A 21,894-nucleotide genomic window follows, 5' to 3' on the forward strand; every position below is an offset into this window, starting at 1 on the left:
TCCAGACCGTCACCATCCTTTGGGTAAAAAAGTTTTTCCTCACAACCCCCCTAAACCTCCTGCCCCTCACCTTGAATCTATGTCCCCTCGTGACTGACCGTTCAACTAAGGAAACAGCTGCTCCTTATCCATGTCTCTTATAATCTTGTACACATCGATCAGGTCACCCCTCAGTCTTCTCTGCTCCAACGAAAACAAGCCAAACCTATCCAACCTCTCTTTATAATTTAAATGTTCCATCCCAGGCAACATCCTGGTGAATCTCCTCTGCACCCAAAACTGCACACAGTACTCTAGCTGTGGCCTCACCAAAGCTCTATACAACTCCAACATGGCTTCCCTGTTTTTGTAATCTGTGCCTTGATAGATAAAGGCAAATATCCCATATGCCTTTTTCAGCACCCTACCTACATGCCCTTCCGCTTTCAGAGATCTGTGGACAAACACGCCAAGGTCCCTTTGTTCCACAGAACTTCCTAGTGCCCTACTATTCAGTGAGTACTTCCTTGTCAAATTATTCCTTCCAAAGTGTACCTCACCCTCCCATGCAGTGCATTCCAGACCATCACCATCCTCTGGTTAAAAAAGTTTTTCCTCATATCCCCCCAAAACCTCCTGTTCCTCACCTTGAACCTATGTCCTCTTGTGACTGACCTTTCAGGGTTAAATTCCATCTGCAATTTATCTGCCCATTTGATCATTCGGTCTATATCTTCTTGTAGCCCAAGACACTCCACCTCACTGTTAACCACATGGCCAATCGTTGTGTCATCCGCAAACTTACTAATCCTATCCCCCACATAGTCATCTATGTCATTTATATAAATGACAAATAATAGGGGGCCTAACACAGATCCCTGTGGTATGCCACTGGACACTGGCTTCCAGTGCACTTCTTACTGTGCTTACCCCAGTCCAACGCCAGCATCTCCACATCATTCCAGTCACTAAAGCAGCCTTCTGTCAGCACCCTCTGTCTCCTACAACTGAGCCAATTTTGAATCCAGATGCTATGCAAATATAATGTGTTGTTCTGATTTTGCCACCTTCCACACCAATGCTCCCAATGTATCTTTCTTTATCCTCAAACAAAAATTCCCCCCTACTGAAGTTGACAGGGCCCTCAACCATTGTCATCCAATTCCTGCTCTCCTCCTGCCTCCCAGCACCATATTAGTCATCCAGACTCAAAACGTTGGTTCTGTTCTCTCTCCACAGATACTATCAGACCTGCTGAGCTTTTCCAGCACTTTATCTTTTTATTTCAGTTATCCAGCATATGTGGTATTTTGATTTCAAATTGTTGATAGTGGTTCAATAATTTCCCATTTACACCTCCTCTAGACCCATCTTCTGTTCCTCGATTGTCCCATTGGCGTATGCATTAACTTCCCTTTTGTCATTTAATCTCTCCTGCCTTCAGTCTTCTCCGACATCTTTCCTTGTGTCCTTTCCTTCCCTTTCCCTTGTCTCTGCACTTGCTTCAAACCCATTACATACGAACATATGAATTAGGAGCAGGCGTAAGGCCGCTCTGCCCCTCGAGCCTGCTGCCCCATTCAACAAGATTATGGCTGATCTAATTGTAGCCTCAGCCCCACATTCCTGCTTTACCCCCAATAATGTTTCACCTTCCCTCCCACTCTTATTAATCAAGGATCTATCCAGTTCTGCCGTAAGAATATTCAAAGGCTATGCTTCCGCTGCCTTAAGAGGAAGAAAGTTCTAGAGACTCACCACCCTCTGAGAGAAAACATGTCTTCTCATCTCTTTCTTAAATGAATGACCCCTTATTTTTAAACAGGGACCCCTAGTTTTAGATTTTACAACAAAAGGAAAGATCCTCTCCACATCCACCCTGACAAGACCACTCAGGATCTTAAAGGCTTCAAACAAGTTGCCCTTTACTCTTCTAAATTCCAGCATACAAAGGTAGCCTGTCCAACATATTTGTCTGCAGCCACAATGCTCAGCACATTTCTTATTTTATGATCTTCCATGTTTTTGCAGTAGATGGGTTGACGTACCTCCTAGGCTATGTGGGACATGAAATTGATAAGTTGCTAACTAACACCTTTTCCTCATGTCACCATTGCTTCTTTGTCAGTCACCTGAAATCCGTGCCCCATGGTTCCTGATCCTTCAATGGGAACAGTTTCTCCCTATCCCTAGGGGGAGGCGATGGCCCAGTGGTATTATCACTAGATTATTAATCCAGAAGTTCAGCTGATGTTCTGGGGATCCAGGTTCAAATCCCGCCACAGCAGGTGGTGGAATTTGATTTCAATAAAAAATATCTGGAATTAAGAATCTACTGATGACCATGAAGCAATTGTCAGGAAAAGCCCATCTGGTTCACTAATGTCCTTTAGGGAAGGAAATCTGCCATTTTTACCCGGTCTGGCTGGCATGTAACTCCAGAGTCACAGCAATGTGGTTGACTCTCAATTGCCCTCCAACGGCAACTAGGGATTGGCAATAAATGCTGGCTAGGCAGCGATACCCATGTCCCACAAATGAATTTTTGAAAATCCACTCTGTCCAGACTTCTAATGATTATCTGAAAAGGAAGAACATGCAGGGCTACAGGGAGAAGGTGGGGAGTGGTGTTCAATGATTGGTCCTTCAGAGAATACCTCTACAAACCTCGCTGTCCTCCGCACTACATATTTTCCCACCTTGGCGCATTTAATTAATGGCATTGCAATTTTCCAGCTGTAAAAATCAATTCAACAAAATCAATTTTACTCATTGGAACTCCGGCAATGCTTCTATGTTTCTCCATATAGTAAGTTTCTATGTTTCTCCACATAGTAAGTAGTCTACATAGGAATAATTGACAGCAGTGCAAATTAACACTTCCAATACTGAGGTCAGAATTTCCAATTCAGTATATAGCTTAATCTCCAGCCAGTACAATTAATCCAATCAATAGCTCCATGTTATCTGACACCAATTGACACTAAAATGTCCGTAATTGTTAGTTCTGTATATGCCAAGTAGTCTGTTGAAGATCAACCATACTAAAATGACTCTGATTCATAGTTACTGCAATTGCTGTGATTATTATTGCAAGGTACTATTCTCACTGCTTCAGCTTTACTTTCAAAGTCAACTAAATCTTTCCATTTATAAAATGTAATACAAAAGGTTTGATCTCATAACAAGTTTCAACCAGCAGAATCATGGGCCCCCAGCCTAGAATATCCTGAGGGGGAGGCAATGGCCTAGTGGTATTATAGTTTGACTATTAATCCAGAAACTCAGCTAATGTTCTGGGGACCCGGGTTCGAATCCCACCACGACAGATGGTGGAATTTGAATTCAATAAAAAAAATCTGGAACTAAAAATCTACTGATAACCATGAAACTACTGTCGATTGTCAGAAAAACCCATCTGGTTTACAAATGTCCTTTAGGGAAGAAAATCTGCCATTCTTATCTGGTCTAGCCTACATGTGACTCCAGAGCCACAGCAATGTGGTTGACTCTCAACTGCCCTCCAAGGGCAACCAGGGATGGGCAATAAATGCTGGCCAGCCAGTGACGCCCATGTCCCACTAATTCTTTTAAAAAGCATTTAGACAATTACATGGGTAAGATGGGTGAGATGGGAAATGGGCCAAACGCAGGCAATTGGGACTAGCTTAATGATAAAAACTGAGCGGCATAGACCAGTTAGCTGAAGGGCCTGTTTCCATGCTGTAAACCTCTATGACTCTATCATGAATTAAAAATATATACAGAGATGGTAAACCGGTTTTGGGCTTAACTGCAAAATCTCCAATGAAGCTATTTTATAGGAAGCTTAAGAACATAAGATCTAGCAGCAGGAATAGGCCACTCAGCCCTTCGAGCCCACTCCACCATTCAATGAGATAATGGCTGATCTTCTCCTTCCACACCATTTTCTTGCACTTGATGTTTTTAATCAGTAGAAATCTATTGATCTCGGTCTTGGACATGAGTCAGACTCCAGAGCCCTCTGGGGCAGGGAATTCCATAGCTAAACATTAAAGTGGCATGATCTCACCTCAAAAATAATCACTGGAGCCAGCTGACCACCTCAGAAACCAATAACCAGAACACCTATCCACTGCTGGCACTAATTACCCCCAGGGGCAAATAGAGACCAGAGGTGCAAATCATTAGCTCAGTTACGTGCCAACTCCCAGAAGATACTGGAGTGCCATTGAGCTGGGTAAACAACATTCTGTTCAATATTCGGCATGCAAACCAGTAGTACAAAATTCCACACTCGCCCACTTCCAATCTCATCCTCAACCAGGGCTAAGCATCCTGCCCATGAACTCTGAACCCAGCTGTGATAGCCCCAGGCAGTACAAAAGCCAAACAGCCCTCCAGGAACCCATCAATAATCTTTAGATCACCAGGTGGGTTATAACTCCAGTGATAACTGTCTGTCAAGAATCTACCACAGGATTTCCTTTCTCCCCTCATTGCTTAAGATTCCCATAGGGCGGCATGGTGGCACAGTGGTTAGCACCGCTGCCTCACAGCACCAGGGACCCAGGTTCGATTCCTGGCTTGGGTCACTGTCTGCGCAGACTTTGCACATTTTCACCATGTCTGCGTGAGTTTCTCCGGGTGCTCCGGTTTCCTCCCACAGTCCAAAAGACATGCCGGTTAGGTGCGATCCTATGCGATGGCCATGCTAAATCCTCCCTCAGTGTATCCAAACAGGCACCTGAGTGTGGCGACTTTCACAGTAACTTCATTGCAGTGCTAATGTAAGCCTACTTGTGACAATAATAAATAAAGCTTTAAAAAAAGGAATGTTGGAAACACTCGAGAGTGAACTTCCATGCAACAACTCCTTCAGATGGAGACAGGAGTGCTGAGGTCTCACAAGGAACAGGTGTTTCAGCGTGGAAACACGGGCCTGAATTTTCAGGATGGCGAGTGCTTAGCACCTGTAATCTGACAGGCCCGCAGCCACTTCATGCTCAGTTGAGCTCTGATTGGCAACAGGCAGGACTTCCTTTTGCACTCGGATGTAAGTCGTCACCTCGGAGACCTGTCAGCCATTCTGATTTGCCGATGGACCTCCAGTTCCTCCAGGCACAGTGCTGCAGTGGCCAGAAGTGGTACTGCAGTGGCCAAGCCTGAGACTAAGTCCCAGGGTCGCAATTCAGCTGAGTACTGGGGGTTGCAGGGAGGGGGAGGGTAGGGGTTGCCCTAGGAGGTCAGGGTGACGTCAGTATCAGTGGGGGTGGGGGAGGGCGGTAGGAAATAGGAGAGGGAAGGCCAGAGCTTTCCGGTCCCTGAGGGGAGTGTGCCTTCCCAGTATGGAGGGGCTTTCCTGATTGAAACGTCACCCCACTTCCCCCGGCATCAGGAAATCATCGGGCACCTGCCAGCCTCAAAATTGAGGCTGGGCAGAGAAAGGTACTTGAGCGGCCATTAAGTGGACAGTTAGTGGGGCAAGGGCAGGCTTCCTTTCCAAGGCTTCCTTTCCCTCTCCATCCCACTGTAAAATTGTGTCTGGGTCAGAGCAGCAGGGCTCATGGAGGGAATCCCATCAATGGAATTTTACAATCCCCTGCCAAAAATGTTGAGAAACCATATTCCAAGCTTTGAATTACCAGTAAGCACTACGATAAAAGAAGCGCTATTTTAATTCATTGGCCTGGATTTTGAGATCAGCAGCAAGGAACAATCACTCACCTCTCTGGCAGTCACTACCTGGGAGGGTAGTAGAAGTGGGAAACTTCACAACCTTTAAAAAGTATGTGGATGAGCACATGAAATGTCCTAACATTCAAGGGGCCAAGTGCTGGAAAGTGGGATTAGCGCAGATCTAATATAGTTCGTTGGTGCAGATTCAATGCGCCAAAATGGCTTCCTCTGTACTGTATGTCTGTATGACTCGCCAAAATGTTTTTAAAGTGCAGACTAACTGTAATCCAGTGTCTGATCCAGCACAACACTCTCGACAGGAGATCTGTGAACTGGTCAACAAACAGCAAGGATCATCAACCAATCAGATTGTACAATTTCTCACTGAGCCATGCAGAGACTAAATCAGGACGTATGAAGCAAGAAGTTCAAATTAGATTCGAATCTAATAGAAAGCGAAAAGTGAAAGAAAGGATAAAGAGGAGATAAAAGAGACAGAAAAGCTTTTTAAAAAACTCCAGCACTAATTGCCATCGAAGGGAATGAGACTCCACATCTGTAAAATTATATTTTCCAGGCCAGAGAGGCTGTTCAACAATAATTATTAATTATCAGCCCAATGAGCACTCACTTTCTCCCGAATGCACCAGTTTTAAGTTTCTCTGCTGCTTTTAGGGTGAACCAGTGAGCGAGTTCAAACTGTTATAGTGATTTGCGTGCCTTGTTTCTCAGTAAGGTTGCAAAGGCGCATGCTGTGTGTGGCGGCATGGACAATCTTCAATAGAAACTTTCGGGTTTCCTTGTTTGACTGTATATGTGCAGGTGTCAGAAGTTGATGTTCCATTTTCTTCACAATACCTGTGATTGTTGAGAACCTCACCTTTGTTCCCAGCAATAATTTATATTTATATACCACCTTTAATATAATGAAACATCCCACACTGGAGCATTATAACATGAAGTCTGACACCAGGCCACATAAGGAGATATTAGATCAGATGACCAAAATTTTGGTTAAAGAAGAGGTTCTCGGTGTCTTGATGGAGGGAAGGTAGTGAAGTGGAGAGGCGCAGGGAGGGAATTCCAGAGCTTGGGGGTGAGGCAACAGAAGGCTTGGTAACCAGGGATGGAGCGATTATAATTGGGAATTCACAAATGGCTTTAATTACACAGATATTGTTGGAGTTTGTTGTGGTGTGGAGAGGAATACAGAGATAGAGGGAGAGGCAAGACTATGGAGGGATTTGAAATCAAGACCTTACTTCAACAGAACATAGTTCAGCATGCATAGCAGAACAAACTTGTTGCGAGTTAAGACGAGCCGCAGAGTTTTGGATAATGGCAAATTTATTGAACGTGGGAGACCAGCCAGGAGTACACAAATCCTGAGTTGATGTGCACCTTTTACCTTTGATTTTGTTGTGGATCCTGTATATGGTTTGCTTCATTTACGCAAAGACTTCATTTTAAGATATTTCTGCCTGTACAATTACATTTAGATGCTAAGCTTAAAAAATTAACTTGACGACATTTTAAACTCAGCAGGCATGCTGGGATTAGCTTGAAAAATTCACTGTATTCTTTGAAAGTACAATGCTAGCAGAAACAAGCTTTCGCATAATCCAAAACAAAGCTTTTCATGGCCACAGTTGCAAATTGTTTATGAAAGTTAGAGACAGCTCGTACCAAACAATTTCAATACGAGATAATGGCAAACTTATAATTCAGCCATATGTTTTTCAGTTGGTTTGGTTCAAGTCTGGTTTCAAGACCAGTACAATACTGGCCTTTGCTAGTATCTCTCTCTCTCTCCCAGTTTTTTCGCTTTCTGTAATGTGTTCATTTTTAATTATGCTCAATAAAAGAAATACAACTATTCTGAGGAATGAATGGACCCTACAGATTTATGTATTATTTGGTTTAAATAATTAATGGTTCATTTCTCTCATTCTTGTTTCTCTCTCTCTCTGAATGGATACAGAAAGTGGAATTGCAAAGGTGCGCTGCTGTACCTGTAAATATTTTACACAGACACCATGTGAGAAGCAACCCTTGCCGGGAGTGGTAGATTGTGCAATTGCTCGAGATTTACAGCTTCCTCTTCAAATATCCTTTGAGTTTACTTATTAGTGTCACAAGTAGGCTGACATTAACGCTGCAATGAGGTTACTGTGAAAATCCCCTAGTCGCCACACTCCGGCACCTGTTCAGGTACACTGAGGGCGAATTTAGCATAGCCAATGTACCTAGCCAGCACGTTTTTTGGACTGTGGGAGGAAACCAGAGGAAACCCATGCAGACAGAGGGAGAACATGAAGACTCTGCACAGACAGTGACCGAAGTCAGGAATTGAACCTAGGTCCCTGGCGCTAGGAAGCAGCAGTGCTAACCACTATGCCACTGTGCCTGGGGCAGATGGAGATAAATAATTTTGTCTTGTGGGGTATCCACAACAAGAGGCAAACCTTAAAATTAGAGACAGGCCATTCAGGGCTGATGTCAGGAAGCACTTTATCACACAAAGTGTGCTGAGAATGTGGAACTCTCTCCCCAGAAAGGGTTGAGACTGGCATGCAATAGAAAATTTCAAAAAGAAATGTACCTAACCAGCATGTCTTTTGAACTGTGGAAGGAAACCACAACACCCGGAGGAAACCCACGCAGACATGGGGAGTACATGCAGATTCCACACAGATGGAGCCCCAAGCTGGGAATCGAACCTGGGTCCCTGTCGCTGAGAGACAGCAGTGCTAACCATTGTGCAACCATACAGATTATATTGATTGCAATACACAAAAACACAAGAAATAGAAGCAGGAGTAGGCCACCAGGCCCTTCAAGCCTGCCCCACCATTCAATACAATCATAGCTGATCTATGCCAGCCTGTTATTTTTCTGTGCCATTTCCCCATCGCCCCTCTATTCCTTGATCTATCAAATATTTATCCACCTCCACTTTGAATACTTCTAATGATCTAGCCTCCACTACCCCTTGGGACAGAGAATTCCAGAGATTCACCACCCTCTGCGAGAAGACATGTCTATACATCTCAGTTTTAAATAACTGTCCCTTTTATCTTGTAGCTATGTCTCCTTGTTTGAGACTCTCCCACTAGTGAAAACATCTCACCATCCACCCTGTCAAGCCTCCTCAGGATCTTATGTGTTTGAATAAGGTCACCCCTCACTCTTCTAAACTCCAAGACTTAGTCTATTTAGTCCCTCTTGATAGGACAACCGTCTCATCTCAGGAATTAGACTGGTACCTCCTTTATATCTTTGCATTCACTGTGCACCAGAATTAATCATAAGGTTGACGCTACTCCAACAGAGCTGCCTGGCTTGCTTTGGGCAGTTTTATAAATTTGTACTCTTGGCGTAAGGTCTCAGCCACCAGTTGGGCCTGGGCTGCACAGTGGTTAGCATTGCTGTCTCACAGCGTCAGAGACCTGGATTCAATTCCCGGCTTAGGTCACTGTCTGTGTGGAGTTTGCACATTCTCCCCGTGTCTGTGTGGGATTCCTCCGGGTGTTCTGGTTTCCTCCCACAGTCCAAAGATGTTCGGGTTAGCTTGATTGGCCATGGTAAATTGCCCCGTAGTGTCGGGAGGACTAGCAGGGTAAATGAGCGGGGTCAAGGGGATAGAGCCTGGGTGGGATTGTAATCAGTGCAGACTCGATGGGCAGAATGGTCTCCTTCTGCACTGTGGGGATTCTATGAATCTATGATTTTGGCAGGCATTCTCCCAGCATTCATTTCAAATGGGCACAAAATCACAGACCCAAATTTCTGATGTCGAGTCAAAGCAGATGAAAGTCAAGCCAGGAGCACAAATTCCCACACTGGTCTTTCTGGACTCTTTCTGACTGCATTGGGTAATCTGCAACTTTAAATAGTGTTTCGCTCGCAATCATACTGCCATCGAATTACTTGTTCTGTTTTTGCAGATCAGGTGTCAGAACAACAGGGTACAGAAAGAGACAACTTGTGCAGGACAAATTCCAACAGCGTCAAGGGAGCTTTTAGCAACTTAAACTCTTGTCTAATGTGGCTCTATTCGAGAACTCGGTGATGCTGAATATACCGTTAGATATATATCGGAGTTCCGCCTCTGCCGATAGCTACAAGAAAGGCTGTACTTGGGGACCCGGCAGCTTCCCAGCGACCAATGCATTTTTCAAAGACGCTGCTTCAGCAAGCAATGATTTGACTTTTAGATGCCTGAACCCAAGTGGACAGGGCGTTCATTGTGTGAAGCTTTGCTGCTGCCGTTCCAGTTTGCAGACTCTCTGAATCACAGTTCCTGTGTACTCCTAATTTGGTTTCAAAACTGTCAAGAGGAATTTTGTGGGCCACGTGTACGATTTTGGAATGGGCTTTATAAGGTCACTCAAGAGGAGCTCAAAGCAAAATGTCCACATGCAAACTCTTTCAAGGATAAGTCTGAAACAGGCTACTGGCACCTGGCTGGCAAAAATTCTGATCAATGTTTTCTTTCGCACTATTTAGGGGAGATGGTGGCACCGTGGTAATGTCACTGGACTAGTAACCCAGAGGCCCAGCCTAATTCTCTGGGGACAAGGGTTTAAATTCCACCACAGCAGCTGACGGAATTAAAATTCAATTAATAAAATCTGAAATATGAAGCTAGTTTCAGTAACGGTGACTGAAACTATCATCGATTGTTGGAAAAACACATCTGGCCAATCACATTGCTGTGGGAAGGAAATCTGCTGAACCTAACCTGGGTGACACAGTAGCACAGTGGTTAGCACTGCTGTCTCACAGCACCACGAATCTGGGTTCGATTCCCGGCTTGGGTCACTGTCTTTGCGGAGTCTGCACGTTCTCCCCGTGTCTGTGTGGGTTTCCTCCAGGTGTTCCTGTTTCCTCCCACAGTCCGAAAGATGTGCTGTTTAGATGCATTGGTCATGCTAAATTCTCCCTCAGTGTACCTGTACAGGTGCCGGAGTGTGGCGACTAGGGGATTTTCACAGTAACTTCATTGCAGTGTTAATGTAAGCCTACTTGTGCCACTAATAAATAAACTTTATATGGCCAGGTCTGTGGCAATGTGGCTGACTCTTAATTGCCCTCTGAAATGGCCAAGCAAGCCACTCAGTTCAAGGGGCAATTAGGGATAGGCAACAAATTTACTAGGATGCTACCTGGACTTGATGGTTTGAGTTATAAGGAGAGGCTGGAGCGTAGGAGGCTTAGGGGTGATCTTATAGAGGTCTATAAAATAACAAGGAGCATAGATAAGGTCAATCGTCAACATCTTTTCCCAAAGGTAGGGGAGTCTAAAACTAAAGGGCATAGGTTTACGGTGAGAGGGGAGAGATACAAAAGGGTCCAGAGGAGCAATTTTTTCACTCAGAGGGTGGTGAGTGTCGGGACAGAGCTGCCAGAGGCAGTAGTAGAAGTGGGTACAATTTTGCCGTTTAAAAAGCATTTAGACAGTTACATGGGTAAGATGGGTATAGATGGATATGGACCAGATGTGGGCAATTGGGACTAGCTTAGTGGTAAAAACTGTGTGGCACGGACAAGTTGGGCTGAAGGGCCTGTTTCCATGCTGTAACCCTATGACTCTAAATGCTGGCCCTGCCAGCGATGGCCACATCCCATGAACGAAAAAATAATTTTGGATAATATGCTTGTGCATACCACCGCTTTAATTTAAACCTGGAACTATTATCCACTATAAAGTCTTAAAGGAAACGATTAAAGTGCTGGTAGAGAGTGACAGAAGCAGTGAATCATTGATTTAAGTGAGGGGGAAGGAACAGACCAGAAATTAGAGAAGGAAAAGCAGCGAGAATCCGAGACAAAGTAGGAAGGCAGATGGGGAGTTTGGAAGGTCATTTCAGACTGGCCTATATTGCATGGTTGACTTTTGCAGTTTATTTTTCTGTATTTTTTAGTTGGAAAGTGAATTTTAGAAATGGATCAGTTTATGTTCAAAGGAACATCGGTCACATGAAAGTGCAGAGGGCAGTTCCATCCCGGCATTGGCTACTGATATAGACAGGGAAACCAGGGACAACTAAGCAAGGAAATACTAAGGAGTCCTGGAATACTAACACTAACGGCACAGTGGCACAATGGTTAGCACTGCTGCCTCACAACGCCAGGGACCCGGGTTCGATTCTGGGTCACTAGAGTCTGCCGTTCTCCCCGTGTCTGCATGGGTTTCCTCTGGGTGCTCCGGTTTCCTCCCACAGTCCAAATATGTGCGGGTTGGGTGGATTGGCCATTCCCCTTAGTGTCCCAAGATGTGTCATAGAACATAGAACATTACAGCGCAGTACAAGCCCTTCGGCCCTCGATGTTTCGCCAACCAGTGAAACCAATCTAAAGCCCCTCTAATCTACACTATTCCAATATCATCCATATGTTTATCCAATAACCATTTGAATGCTCTTAATGTTGACGAGTCCACTACTGCTGCAGGCAGGGCATTCCACGCCCTTACTACTCTCTGAGTAAAGAACCTACCTCTAACATCTGTCCTATATCTCTCACCCCATAATTTAAAGCTATGTCCCCTCGTGTTAGCCATCACCAACCGAGGAAAAACGCTCTCACTATCCACCCTATTCTAATCCTCTGATCATCTTGTATGCCTCTATTAAGTCACCTCTTAACCTTCTCTCTAACGAAAACAACCTCAAGTCCCTCAGCCTTTCCTCATACGATCTTCCCACCATACCAGGCAACATCCTGGTAAATCTCCTCTGCACCCTTTCCAACGCTTCCACATCTTTCCTATAATGCGGCGACCAGAACTGTATGCAATACTCCAAGTGCGGCCGCACCAGAGTTTTGTACAGTTGCAGCATGACCTCCTGGCTCCGAAACACAATCCCTCTACCAATAAAAGCTAACACACCGTATGCCTACTTAACAACCCTATCAACCTGGGTGCCAACTTTCAGGGATCTATGCACATGGACATCCAGATCCCTCTGTTCATCCACACTACCAAGTATCTTACCATTAGCCCAGTACTCTGTATTCCTGTTACACCTTCCACACTTTTCCGCATTAAACTCCATTTGCCACCTCTCAGCCCAGCTCTGCAGCTTATCTATGTCCCTCTGTAACCTGCCACTTCCCTCCGCACTGTCTACAACTCCACCGACTTTAGTGTCTTCCACAAATTTACTACTCCATCCTTCTACGCCCTCATCCAGGTCATTTATAAAAATGACAAACTGCAGTGGCCCCAAAACAGATCCTTGCGGTACACCACTAGTAACTGAACTCCAGGATGAATATTTCCCATCAACCACCACACTCTGTTTTCTTACAGCTAGCCAATTCCTGATTCAAACCACTAAATCACCCTCAATCCCATGTATCCGTATTTTCTGCAATAGCTTACCATGGGGAACCTTATCAAACGCTTTGCTGAAATCCATATACACCACATCAACCGCTTTACCCTCATCCACCTCTTTGGTCACCTTCTCAAAGAACTCAATAAGGTTTGTGAGGCACGACCTACCCTTCACAAAACCGTGTTGACTATCCCTAATCAAATTGTTCCTTTCTAGGTGATTATAAATCCTATCTCTTATAATCCTTTCCAAAACTTTGCCCACAACAGAAGTAATTACCAGGGTTGTCCCTACCCACCTTCTTGAACAAGGGGACAACATTTGCTATCCTCCAGTCTTCTGACACAGTTCCTGTAGACAATGACGACACAAAGATCAAAGCCAAAGGCTCTGCAATCTCCTCTCTAGCCTCCCAGAGAATCCGAGGATAAATCCCATCCGGCCCAGGGGACTTATCTATTTTTACCCTTTCCAGAATTGCTAACACCTCCTCCTTATGAACTTCAATCCCATCCAGTCCAACAGCCTGCATCTCAGTACTCCCCTCGACACTGTCCCTCTCCAGTGTGAATACTGACGAAAAATATTCATTTAGTGCCTCTCCAATCTCTTCAGACTCCACGCACAACTTCCCATTCCTGTCCTTGACTGGCCCTAATCTTACCCTAGTCATTCTTTTACTCCCGACATACCGAGAGAAAGCTTTAGGGTTTTCCTTGATCCTACCTGCCAAAGACTTCTCATGTCCCCTCCTGGCTCTTCTTAACTCTTTCTTTAGGTCCTTCCTGGCTAACTTGTAACTCTCAAGCTCCCTAACTGAGCCTTCACGTCTCATCATTACATAAGTCTCCTTCTTCCTCTTCACAAGAGACTCAACTTCTTTAGTAAACCGCGGTTCCCTCACACATCTGCTTCCTCCCTGCCTGACAGGTACATCTTTATCAAGGGCGCGTAGTAGCTGTTCCTTGAACAAGCTCCACATTACAATTGTGCCCATCCCCTGCAGTTTCCTTCCCCAACCTATGCCACCTAAATCTCACCTAATCACATCATAATTTTCTTTCCCCCAGCTAGAACTCTTGCCCTCCGGTATAGAATCATAGAAACCCTACAGTGCAGAAGGAGGCCATTCGGCCCATCGAGTCTGCACCGACCACAATCCTGCCCAGGCCCTACCCCCACATATTTTACCCACTAATCCCTCTAACCTACACATCCCAGGACTCTAAGGGGCAATTTTTTAACCTGGCCAATCAACCTAACCCGCACATCTTTGGACTGTGGGAGGAAACCGGAGCACCCGGAGGAAACCCACGCAGACACGAGGTGAATGTGCAAACTCCACACAGACAGTGACCCGAGCCGGGAATCGAACCCGGGACCCTGGAGCTGTGAAGCAGCAGTGCTAACCACTGTGCTACCGTGCCGCCCTGTATATACCTATCTCTTTCCATTGCTAAGGTAAATGTAATCGAATTGTGGTCACTATCACCAAAGTGCTCACCTACCTCAAAATCTAACACCTGGTCTGGTTCATTACCCAGTACCAAATCCAATGTGGCCTCGCCTCTTGTTGGTCTATCTACATACTGTGTCCGGAAGCCTTCCTGCACACATTGGACAAAAACTGACCCCTCTAAAGTACTCGAACTATAGCTTTTCAAGTCAATATTTGTAAGTGTCGGTGAGGGGGATTAGCCACGGTAAATGTGTAAAGTTACAGGAATAGGGCGGGTGTGCACCTGGGTGAGATGCTCTGTCAGAGAACAGGTGCAGACTTGTTGGGCTGAATGGTTTACTTATGCATTGTAGGGATTCCATGGGATTCCACCAACCTTGCCTGACCCAAGTCCATCTCAAACTATCAGATTCATCAATAAGGTAAGCACAGCTGCTGTTAATTCAGGTGACTGGACACGGGCTGCACCACAGCTTTTGCACCAATGCAAAACTTTACATGGATCGACACAAACTGTGTAATACATCTAGAAACATTTAAGCCAAACCATCCTTCAAAGTTTATTTCATCAGTTATCATTTCAATCTACCCCTCGAATCACCACAATACTCTGAATGTGGCAGGGTTTCTTTTTAATTCATTCATGGGACATGAACGTCGCTGGCTGGCCAACATTTATCGCCTATCCTCAAAATCTAACACCTGGTCTGGTTCATTACCCAAAATCTGTTAAATATAATTATCGGGTACTTACCAGTCCCGACTGAATCTCCCACCCTGCCAGGGAAACTAGCGGGAGACCCTGTCGGAATGAAGGGGGGCAATCGAGGCCCCCCAGGAGGTGGGCACCCTGGCAGTGCCAGCCTGTGCCCCAGCACTGCTCAAGGGCAAAGTGCCCATGCCCAGGGGACATCTTGGCACTGCGCATCGGGCATTGGGCAGTACCATGGGGACGGGGCCTATTGTGGGTGGGGTCAGGGGGCAAACGGTGGGGGTGGGGGGGTCCCGCTACCACTCTGCAGGCAGGATTGGTCTGGAGGGAGGGCAGCGATTGGGGAGGACTGGGAGAGGGGGGGGTCTGCTGGGCGGCCAGGGTGGGATGGTTACTGCCTTCTGGGGGGGCAGAATCTGACCCAGGAGGGGGGGCAGCGGCGGGGGGGGGGTGCGGGGGGGGGGGGGGGGGGGCGTCAGCCAGGATGAGGGGGTTGGGGGTTCGCCACTGCTGGGGGGATGGGGTGGGCTGTGCATCGGGGCGCTCTGGAGCCGGGGGAGAGGGTGGGGGGTGCTGGCTGGCCCGGGAATTGTTGTGGAGATCGCGATCGGGCCGTGGGGGGGGCTGTGGGGGTCCCGGGCTGGCCAGCGATTGAGCTGACCAGCAAATGGGGAGACTGAAAGATCGGAACCACTGCACACGCGCAGAGTTCCAGAACTGACAGACTCTGGCGTGAATAGGCCCCGTCCCCCTGGGTTTTCAATGAGATTCATGACTGGGACCTCTGCAGTGCACAGAGTGCGAAGATTCGGGTGAGAAGTTGAACTGAGTAAACAGTTGGGATCTGGAACAGTTTTCCCGCCAATTCAGCACTTTTGGGAGAATCGCAGCCCTGTTTGTCTCTCCACAGGTGTTGCCCGACCTGTTGAGCATCTGACCTGCTCAGTACTTCCAGCATTTTCTTTTCAACATATACAGTAAGAGTCATTTAAAACTTTCCTGTTGCCAACTCGGGTTTGGCAAATTCAGAAGGCTTTACCGCCTGACCACCTGATGCTAACCATGCCGCCCCCCTCGCTGCCACCATTGGTCAGCCAGTCTGTCATCCTCCAGCTGCCCACAACACCAGGACTAATTGAAAGCTGCCCAGAATGCCACTTGCCTAATTGGATGATTCATGATTCAGTCCAACAACCTACCCACCCCCAACTCCTCCCATGTCCTGATATTTTTATAGCTAGCAAAGAAATATGTTGAAATAAATCAATCATGAAAAGGCACTGCAACTCTGCCGATGCTGTGCTTTTTACTTCTCCCTGGGGCAGGGTCGGGAGATGGATTCCCGCAGCCTACAGTGCAATCCTGGAGGAGTTGGGAACCTAATCATGTGTCATGGAGACTGCTTGGCTGTGAAAATCCCCCTTGGCTGCTTCTGTCTTTTCCAGAGTCAGGAAGATGAGAAGATGGTGCAGATCAGGGACTGAAACCCTCCCCCTGGTCCCCCCACCCCTGTCCCCTTCCTGAGGGCAGGAGGAGACCACCGCATCTCCACCGCCCTCCTCCCCTCGAGAGCCTGGGGAGAAACCCCCTCCCCCGCCCACTCTGGAGGGCCAGGGGAAAGCTCATGACCATCCCCACAACCCTCCTCCACCTCAATCCCGAGAGGACCGGGGGGAGATATCCATCCTCTCTGAGGTCCAGAGACCAACCTCAACTCATCCCCACCCCTCCCCCCCCACTCCCCTTCTGAGAGCCAGGGGAAACTCACTCACCTGCTCTCCAGAGAGCCAGTGGAGATCTCTCCACCCCCTCCCACACTGCCCCAGAGGGCTAAGGAAGACCCACCATTCACTGAAGCTCAGGGGAGACCATACCACCTCCACTTTTGAGGGCTAGGGGAGATACTCATCCATTTCTGAGGGCCAGGGGGAACTCAGCACCACTCTGAGGGCTTGGAGGAGACCATCCCTCCACCCACCCCTTTACCCACTCCCCAACCCATCCCCCCTCCGCCACCCCAAGGCTCAGGGCAGACCAGCTGCACCCTCCTGAGGATTAGAGGAGACCTCGCTCCCCCCACCCCCCTCCAAGGCTCAGGGTAGAGCAGCCCCGCCCCCCCCCCTGGGGGCTGGGGAGAGCCTCCTCCTCTCTCTGGTATTGAAATCAGGACGAGTACTGCATTATTTTCAGACTGTGTGGATTTTTCTGTCGATTTTTAATGTCGATAATATACAGGCGGGCACAATAAGGGTCTTGTTTCCAGTGGAAGAGCTGGAATACATCTCTTTAACTCCTTCAGGCCTGACTTCCTGTAAGTTTAACCTGGGACTGGGTTACACAGTGGCTCACACACACATACACAAAACTGCCAACATTACTGGGTTCTGCCAACATTACTGCCAGGTTAATACTATTTGCTAGCCTCCAGCTATGATCATTTCAAAATAAATTTGGACTTACATCTGTTCCCGGTTGTCCCACCAATCCGGCCGATCCTCTGGGACCGGAATCACCTTTCGGACCCTGTAAAAATTCAGAGAGAGAGCAAGAGAGATTCATGTCATTGATTCAATTCTTACAGCTACATCCTCATGATGAACATAGAGAGAGATAGAGAATGAACTTACCGGGGGACCCGGGGAACCATCTGGACCACGATCCCCCTAAAGATAATCACAAAGTGAACAATTTATTTTGGTTATAGAGTTTAAAACGCATTGTCTTTCTCCAGAGAGAGAGGGAGATCTGGGTGGAGACTCTGAAAGGGGGGGGGAATTTGGTGAGGGGGGAGGGGGAGCGTGTGCATGTGTTAAAAGGAATTCAATGCAATAATCTTCTTTTTCAACAGGCGATTGAGCTTATTCTGTTCCAATCGGATCCACAGCCCTCGCTCTGGGGGCTTTACAAAATAGCCGGTCCCTCTGTACAAATTCAACTCCTCACAAAAACCCATTCAACTCCTCCTCATATAAACCGCTGGTGGTGCTCAAGTGGGGGGAGGGGAAAGTGGGAAATGGAGGGGTGGGGAATGGGGAGAGGGAATGAGGGGGGATGGGAGTGGTGAGGATGTGGAGAACGGTGAGGGGGTTGGGGATGGGGAGGGGGAAAGGGAGTGAGATGAATGAGGAGGGGTAGGGGAATGGGGAGGGGTGAAAATGGGCAGACAGTGGGGATTGGGGAGGGGGTGGGGAATGGGGAGGGGGAATGGGGAGGGGATAGGGAATGGGGAGGGAGTGGGGAATGGGGAGGGGGTAGGGAATGGGGAGGGGATAGGGAATGGGGAGGGGGTAGGGAATGGGGAGGGGGTAGGGAATGGGGAGGGGGTAGGGAATGGGGAGGGGGTAAGGAATGAGGAGAGTGTAGGGAATGCGGAGGGGGTGGGGAATGGGAAGGGGGTGAGGAATGGGGAAGAGGTAAGGAATGGGGAGGGGATAAGGAATGGGGAGGGACTGGGGAATGGGGGGTAAGGAATGGGGAGAGGGTTGGGAATGGGGAGGGGGTAGGGAATGGGGAGGGAGCGGGGAATGGGGAGGGGGTAGGGAATGGGGAGGGGGTAGGGAATGGGGAGGGAGTGGGGAATGGGGAGGGAATGAGGAGGGGTGGGGAATAAGGAGGGGGTAGGGAATGAGGAGGGGGTGGAGAATGGGAAGGAGTGGGGAATGTGGAGGGGGTAAGGAATGGAGAGAGGATAGGGAGTGGGGAATGGGGAGGGGGTGCGGAATGGGGAGGGAGTGGGGAATGGGGAGGGGATGGGGAGGGGGTGGGGAATGGGTGGGAGTGGGGAATGGGGAGAGAGTAGGGAATGGGGAGGGGGTGAAAATGGGGAGGGGGTGAAAATGGGGAGGGAGTGGGGAATGGGGAGGGGATAGGGAATGGGGAGAGGGTAGGGAATGGGGAGGGAGTGGGGGAAGGGGAGGGAGTGGGGGAGAGGTAGGGAATGGGGAGTGAGTAGGGAATTGTAGATTGGGAGGGAAGCCATTAACAGGTTAAGGTTTTTCCCAATGACTTACATCAATGCCATCCACTCCCGGGACTCCGGCCAGACCTGGGAGAACCAAATCGTCAGGTGAAACCTACAGTTTAAAAGCCATGAAGAAAAGTTTGAATTATTTGTTAAATAACCGAAAGCCATTTAGTGTTGGTCAAGTAAAGCGGCTATAGAATTAGAATAATTAATGTTCCTGTATAAATGCTGCATTTAGAACACGTTTATTTTGGCATTGGTGAATATTCAATAAGGAACATCATCCATCCTCGTTCTCTAATAATTCTTAACCTTGTGACATTCCCACACATTCAACAAGCAAAACTGTTTAAATAATTTTATACACTCTTTATCACTCCTATTCCCGCTCTTAATTTACCTTAACCCCTGAATTAATGTAGGTTAAACCCTTGGGTTAGTGTAAATTAAACTCCTAGTTTAGTGTCAATTAAACTCCTGGGTTAGTGTCGATTAAACTCCTGGGTTAGTGTCGATTAAACTCCTGGGTTAGTGTTGGTTAAACTCCTGGGTTACTGTTGGTTAAACTCCTGGGTTAGTGTTGGTTAAACCACTGGGTTATTGTTGGTTAAACTCCTGGGTTCGTGTAGATTAAACCCCTGGGTTAGTGTAGGTTAAACTCCTGGGTTAGTGTAGGTTAAACTCCTGGGTTAATGTAGTTAAACTCCTTGGTTAATGTAGATTAAACTCCTGGGTTAGTGTAGATTAAACTCCTGGGTTAATGTAGATTAAACTCCTAGATTAGTGAGATTAAACTTCTGGGTTAGTGTAGATTAAACTCCTGGGTTAGTGGTGGTTAAACCCCTGGGTTAGTGTAGGTTAAACTCCTGCGTTAGTGAGATTAAACCCCTGGGTTAGTGTTGGTTAAACTCCTGCGTTAGTGAGATTGAACCCTCGGTTAATGTAGATTAAACTCCTGGGTTAACGTTCGTTAAAATTCTATTTAGAGAAAGCGATTTCCCGCTGTTTGAAATAACATTCATAATTTACACAATGAATTCTTCCAGTGCTCAAAGTGATGCGGCAAGTCACAGGATGTGTGATACAGATCAAAAGAATAAACTGCGGAACAGAATGCAATGTGAACCACCAGCATGCTTTGCCAAAGTACCCTAATCGCTGATCCTCTCTCCCCAATTACATTTCTAAATCCCAGTCAGCTCTCCTCGGTGACCAGGCAGCTGACTGGAGACCATCACCATCAGGGGAATGGACAACCCATTCAGACCACTGTATCCCTGAAGCCATGATGTGGAGATGCCGGCGTTGGACTGGGGTAATCACAGTAAGAGTTTTAAAACTCTTACTCCCTGAAGCCATCCAGGGAAGCCGTTGCCACTGTCCAGCTGTTAATCTCTCCAAAAAAGTTAGATTTAATCGATGAAAGTTCAGTGGTAGAATCACTTTACCACCAGAAAATGTGCAGGGTGATTTCCCGGTGTGATAAGCCTTTGCAATGAATGATATAGCAATGGCCCAGTATTGCTGAATCTATAGGGAGAAACACAGAGTGCAGGAGATGTGGCACCTAGTTTCAATCACTCGGTGTAATGCTTTAGAACAGTGGTGGTTTATTAAACCCTTCCCATGTCAATGCTTTCTGTTTTAGCACATTTTTAGTGAGAACATTTTGGTGCAAAGGCAATAAAATCTGGGCACCGAGGCTGGAATAAGGATCCGCCGCCAATCTGTAAAGAATTAGTTCAGCAAGCTTAAAATTAATATCCACTTACTTGAGTTAAACTGAGACGCACTATCTGTAGAAAAACCACGAGATACAAGAGTCCACCACATCGCCCCTTGGAGTTCACCATGGTCACTCAATGGCCAGGTTATATTATCTCTTGTCTTTCCTCTCCTCTTAGTTAACTGTTCGGCCCCCAAGAAAAATCCTCCTTCGCTGTCCCCGACTAAAGCTCTGGCATAGCAATGAGATCTCATGTTTATTAATATTGGGCTGTCAGACTCTGCGATTGGATGAGCTTGACAGACAGGGGAGTTCCCAGGTTAATATCCACACATTTTCCAAAAACTTGATCCACCCTTTCCTAATCGTGCTGTTTTACTATTTTTTTAAAGGTTTATGAGACTATCCCTGAGATTTTGCAATCGTGTCAAATAACATCATTAATTTTTACAAGAGTAAGTCTTGGGAATAGCAGATCCTATTTACTTACCGAGGGTCGGACAGGAAGTTCAGAGCAGGTTTCGCGGTGTGCTCGATGAGGGTCACAATGAATGACCATCCATTGCAAATCAAACTGGATCAGAGAGAATTACAGTGAAGATCAGATACAGTCATAATCAGCTCATTAACTACAGAGAGCAACTAATCCCTGAACATCAAGGTCTCATTTTAACCTGCCAGCCAATGATCATAGAATCATAGAATCCCTACAGTGCAGCAGGAGGCCATTTGGCCCATCGAGCCTGCACAACAATCCCACCCTGGCCCTATCCCTGTAACCCCACATATTTACCCTGCTAATCCCGGCATGGTAGCACTGCTGCTTCACAGCTCCAGGGACCCGGGTTCGAATCCCAGCTTGGGTCACTGTCTGTGTGGAGTTTGCACATGCTCCTCGTGTCTGCGTGGGTTTCCTCCGGGTGCTCCGGTTTCCTCCCATAGTCCAAAGATGTGCAGGTTAGGTTGATTGGCCATGCTAAAATTGCCCCTTAGTGTCCTGAGATGCATAGGTTAGAGGGATTAGTGGGTAAATATGTAGGGACATGG

General features: G+C 46.9%; 1 protein-coding gene across 1 annotated transcript in view; it reads right to left on the bottom strand.

Moving 5' to 3' along the window:
• The window catches only part of col9a1b (collagen, type IX, alpha 1b), a 195,962-nt gene that overhangs the window by 110,531 nt on the left and 63,537 nt on the right, over positions 1 to 21,894 (bottom strand). Inside the window, exons 5-8 of the mRNA XM_078213596.1 lie at positions 21,338 to 21,421; positions 19,168 to 19,230; positions 17,785 to 17,820; positions 17,618 to 17,680 (exon numbers count right to left, since the gene is read on the bottom strand). Coding sequence (XP_078069722.1) covers positions 17,618 to 17,680; positions 17,785 to 17,820; positions 19,168 to 19,230; positions 21,338 to 21,421 — 246 coding nt within the window. The remainder of the gene's footprint in view (positions 1 to 17,617; positions 17,681 to 17,784; positions 17,821 to 19,167; positions 19,231 to 21,337; positions 21,422 to 21,894) is intronic.

Source organism: Mustelus asterias, chromosome 5 (assembly GCF_964213995.1).
Source record: "Mustelus asterias chromosome 5, sMusAst1.hap1.1, whole genome shotgun sequence".
NCBI lineage: Eukaryota > Metazoa > Chordata > Chondrichthyes > Carcharhiniformes > Triakidae > Mustelus > Mustelus asterias.